This window comes from Scyliorhinus canicula, chromosome 3, assembly GCF_902713615.1.
Source record: "Scyliorhinus canicula chromosome 3, sScyCan1.1, whole genome shotgun sequence".
NCBI classification, from domain to species: Eukaryota; Metazoa; Chordata; class Chondrichthyes; order Carcharhiniformes; family Scyliorhinidae; genus Scyliorhinus; species Scyliorhinus canicula.
The window spans coordinates 103,741,905-103,746,333 of NC_052148.1; the positions used below are offsets into that span (position 1 = coordinate 103,741,905).

Here is a 4,429-nt window from a genome sequence, read left to right on the forward strand (position 1 = left end):
TACTCACCCTGTTGGATTTGGTGATTTCCTTACAATTCTCTTTACTGCCTCCTCGTGCAGTTATTCAATAAATGCCAATCTATTCATTGATTCGCCAATGCTTCCTCATTAACCAAGTTTTCCTCGTAATCTAACGGACCATTGGCAGAAGGCAGTTTTGGGAGTGGGGGGTTAAAAAAACAGCAACACTTTCACAATCTTTGCTCGTTTGGTTTCAACTTTTGTTTGACAAACATGGGTTTGGATGACAGAGCAGTCAATTGGAAACGGGAAAGTTAACACGCAGCAGGTTTTGGGATGGGAAGGGGTGGACAACTTGGTGAAGTGACGGAGCAGCGGCAATATAGCCTGAATTCCCGTTCAAGTGGCTTCTCCAATCTCAGCTCCTCTACTGGGAACTATGCTTAAAGCAGAAATAAAACAGAACATGCTGGGAAAACTCAGCGGGGGGCTGGCACCATTTGTGGAGAGAGAGAAAATAGAGTTAACGTTTCAAGCCCCTGTGAATCTTTTTCAAAGCAGAAGTTCAGCCCAGCCCTCCGGTAACGGATGCCTGGAAGGCAACTTACCGTCCGGCCACAGATGCCCCCCCCCCCCCCCCCCCCGCCATGTGAAGAATAAGTTTAGTAACAACCAAGTTACATTGAAGCCCAGTGAACTGGGAGAACTGTATGGAAGCGAATGCAGAAGGTTCGTCTGAATTACTGGCAAAGTCCTGAGCAAACCTTTTGCCCAGGTACAGACGGCTTGGAGACGGTCAATGTATAACTACTTTCAGAAGATTCCGAGTTTGTCTGCTGTACAATCCGTTGAGTTGCTGGCCCAGACATGCCTAATGTTGTAATATCATTTATCATTAATGAAGTAATGAACTTGAGTTTGTAGAAACACAGTTGAACAAACTATTTGAAAGGCACAGATATTTTGTCTAACACTATCTGTTACAGTATAACCTCATCTAGTTTTCACCGTAGGGCCATTGCACGCTCTATTTGGGACTAGGCTTAAACAGCGTTGTATCTCACCGCCTTCTAGATAGGTGTGATGGCTTCACACAATGGCTTTCTGCCATAGAATCTTTCATATTAAATCAAATTATTTTTCATACAAAAGGCTAGCACTTTGTGAACATCTGAAAGTGTGTCAGAAAGCAAGGTTAGCGGGCAATAGTTTCGCTAGAATGAAGCGTTGTCTAGCTGCATCTGATATGTAGGCCAATTCAATAAATGCAAACAGGCGAGAGTGTTCTTTAACAGACGAGTTTTATTTTCTCGAAAGTGATGGTAATTTACTGATTGCGAACGATCACAGGCCCAAATCTGCAACTTCGAAAATCACGAAAGTAAATAAAGACAAGCAGAAAACCTCAACACACAGCATAGAACTGCTATATGGGTTGTGGAACGAAGCACATTTAGCTAAACCCACGATTAGTTTCCTTCAGTAAGTGTTGCAATTTATCCCGTCACGCACTGGGCTTCACCAGCAATGTCCAGGACTGTTTTTTTTAAATATATTAAATCGCAGAACAACGCAGTTACTTCTCAATTACATTCAGGGACACCATGATTAGGTAAATAATCTAACACTGAAACTGAATAGACTTTCTGTCCTGATTGACAATGCTGTTAAAAGCTGCCAGCACAAATGTAGTCACCTGCCGACAGAAACAGGATGAATCCAGTGGAACTCCAATCACAAATGCAATTCCAAATAAATATTCAAAGTTGATACATGCTAAAATGTTGTGAACTTTTCTGCTCCAGTGTGTCGCAATGATGAACTATGATCGTCGAAATGATGATTGAATCATTGCCTGCAGAACTTGCATTTGATAATTTTCTTGAAAGCACTTTGGAAATCCTTATTGAAATAAGCATATATGATGGGATTTAGGAGTGAATTGGAGTAGCCTTGCCAGTTGATGACGGATTGGAGCCACTTTGGCATGTAACATTGCTGTCCACAAAATGGTAAGACCAGGGCCACGATGAAGAATGGCAACCAGCAAAATATGAAGGTGCCCATAATGATGCCCAAAGTTTTCACCGTCTTCCTCTCGCGGGCAAGGGCCACCTTTCTCTTCGCTTCAATGTTCTTGTCATTGCGAGCCTCAAAGCACGGTGTCGATTGGTTGTTGGTGTTGCTGGGCAAGTGAAGGTAGCTTTTGGAGTTTTGGTGGACTTCGATGACTTCTAAGACGGAGCCCTCTTCTCCATGCCGGACCGCCCCGTTGTTACAGGCGGGCCTCGGCTCCACGCTCCTCTTCCAGTTCTTGCTGTTGTCACAGTTGTTTTTCTTCTGCATGGTAGCCGGGGACACAGTCAGGCAAGTGTCTGCTACTTTTTGCTTCTCCGATTTCTTCACAGTCTTGCGAATGCGGAACCTGGCGGCTTTGAATATTCGCCCGTACAGGACTAACATCAATATCAGGGGGATATAAAAGGCGCCGAAGGTGGAATAAATGGTGTAGCCGGGATCTATGCTAATGTTACAAGCATCGGGGTCGGCTCTGTCTTCGGGGGTTCTCCAACCCAACATGGGAGGGATTGAAATTAAAAAGCCGATCAGCCATGTCAGGCTGATCAGGACAGCAGCTCGTCTGGGAGTCCTCTTATTGACATAGTCTATTGGGTCAGTAATAGCCCAGTACCTGTCGAGAGCAATAGCGCAAAGGTGCATGATAGAAGATGTACAGCACAACACATCTAAAGAGATAAAAATGTCACAGGTTACCTGCCCCAGGGTCCATTTGTTCAGAACTTGGTACAAAGCAGCCATAGGTAGCACTAACACAGACACCATCAGGTCGGTAACAGCCAGCGATCCTATTAAATAGTTGGCTACGTTTTGGAGAGAGCGCTCCAGTGCGATAGCTGCGATCACACAAGTATTTCCAATGATGGAACAAAGGATCATAGTTCCGATAAACAAGGAAGTTACGATCTGATAAGTGAGCGTCACCTCAGAAAAGTTGGTCTGGTTGTCCGTGCTGAAAGCTGAGTCTGAGAAGGTGCTGTTGTTGAACATTTCCATTCCGAGAGGCTTGTAGGAGAAGTTGTGTTAATCCTCCGGGCTCCACATTCCAGGCGAAGCTACATTATTTAAAGGGAAAGATCAACTGAGCCCACAGAACACACACGTCGTTACATTTCTTAGTTCTATAAATCATTGGCTTTTCCCTCAACGAATGGTGACTGAGTGAATTAATATATACTGCCGTCCAGGATACGTCAGATCGCTAATAGATCCCTGAAGTGTGCCTTTCCATGCTGATGCTCAGGCTGATGTTAGTGGAAGTAGAAACAGCCAGGACCGTGTCTGCCTTTTGATTCTGCATCACCCCTGTTTTTTCTCTACCTTGAGCAACACGTTTCTTAATCTCTGTCAGCCAAAGTAGATCCGCCCCCCATCCCCACTGTGCTTGAAGTAGATCTGATTCTTGGATCAATAATGCAGAAGGAGTTGGTCATTATCTTACGTCGCTCGGCCGTTTTCTGCGCGGATCTTGCCCAACGTGACGACAGTGAGAAGGAAATTCGTCTAATACACCCCCTCCCTCCACCCAGAGGTAACGCCGAGACCATTCGCCCTCCTCCATGTGTAGGCGTTTGTTTTTGCAGTAAATTCTGTACCAGGACAAAGGACAAATATGCGAAAATGAAATACTGGCTCCAATAGAATATCGCAGTTAAAGAAATATTCATGTTGGAGACCGATTTGAGTATGGGGAGGGGGGTGCACTTCGTAGATATTTATTTAACTCAATCATCATTGAATTCCTTTGTTTCCATAACTTTTTCACGAAGTTAATTTCCTTCAAGTCTCCAAGAGAGCAGAGGGAAGCTGCACATTGTAAAAATAGATTCACACAATGTCCATCAGTCCTCAGGTATTGTACCACACCTTTGAATAATACTTAAGACGAGGCAGAACTGGGATGACGGAACCAGATGTGTAATGCAAATGGAGCCAGGCGTTGCACAGTGGACAGATGTGTGTTCTATTCAAAATCGTCCCGTGATTTGCTCCCATTCTTTGCTGGAGCGCCATTAAATCACTTTAAAGCCGAGTATGTACCCCGTTCGCCCAAAGACTGGAATGAAAGAGAATTTAGCCTTTTAATTTCAAAAAAAGAATTGCAGTTTACATGCTGGTGACTCCACACACAACCCCCTCACCCACCGAGCCCTCCCCTCCTTTCTGGGATATTGGGAACTTCTGATGTGATTCCTGAAGTGAATAAAATCTATAGGGAGTATCAATATATTATAATCCCGCATTTCAGGACCATGGACGGCTCATAACTCAAAGGAGATCTGCTGCCACCTAGAGATCGTTCAATCAAACTTCACAGATTAACCAGCTCGAAGCTACACACTCACAGCACGCCATTCATTCAACTGTGTGCTTCACGGGGATTTTTCTC

The 4,429-nt window shown here is 44.5% G+C and overlaps 1 protein-coding gene across 1 annotated transcript; it reads right to left on the minus strand.

Annotated features, from left to right (window-relative positions):
- Window positions 1-1,245: 1,245 nt before the first annotated feature.
- On the minus strand, window positions 1,246-4,089 carry htr1aa (5-hydroxytryptamine (serotonin) receptor 1A a). The gene has a single exon (XM_038791009.1). It carries the CDS (start codon window positions 3,034-3,036, stop codon window positions 1,810-1,812), a length of 1,227 nt encoding a protein of 408 aa, XP_038646937.1. The 5' UTR covers window positions 3,037-4,089; the 3' UTR covers window positions 1,246-1,809.
- Between the last annotated feature and the right edge of the window lie 340 nt (window positions 4,090-4,429).

Bases quoted from the DNA above. Each gene is read 5' to 3' on its own strand.
- htr1aa (XM_038791009.1), bottom strand. From the start codon at position 3,036: ATGGAAATGTTCAACAACAGCACCTTCTCAGACTCAGCTTTCAGCACG.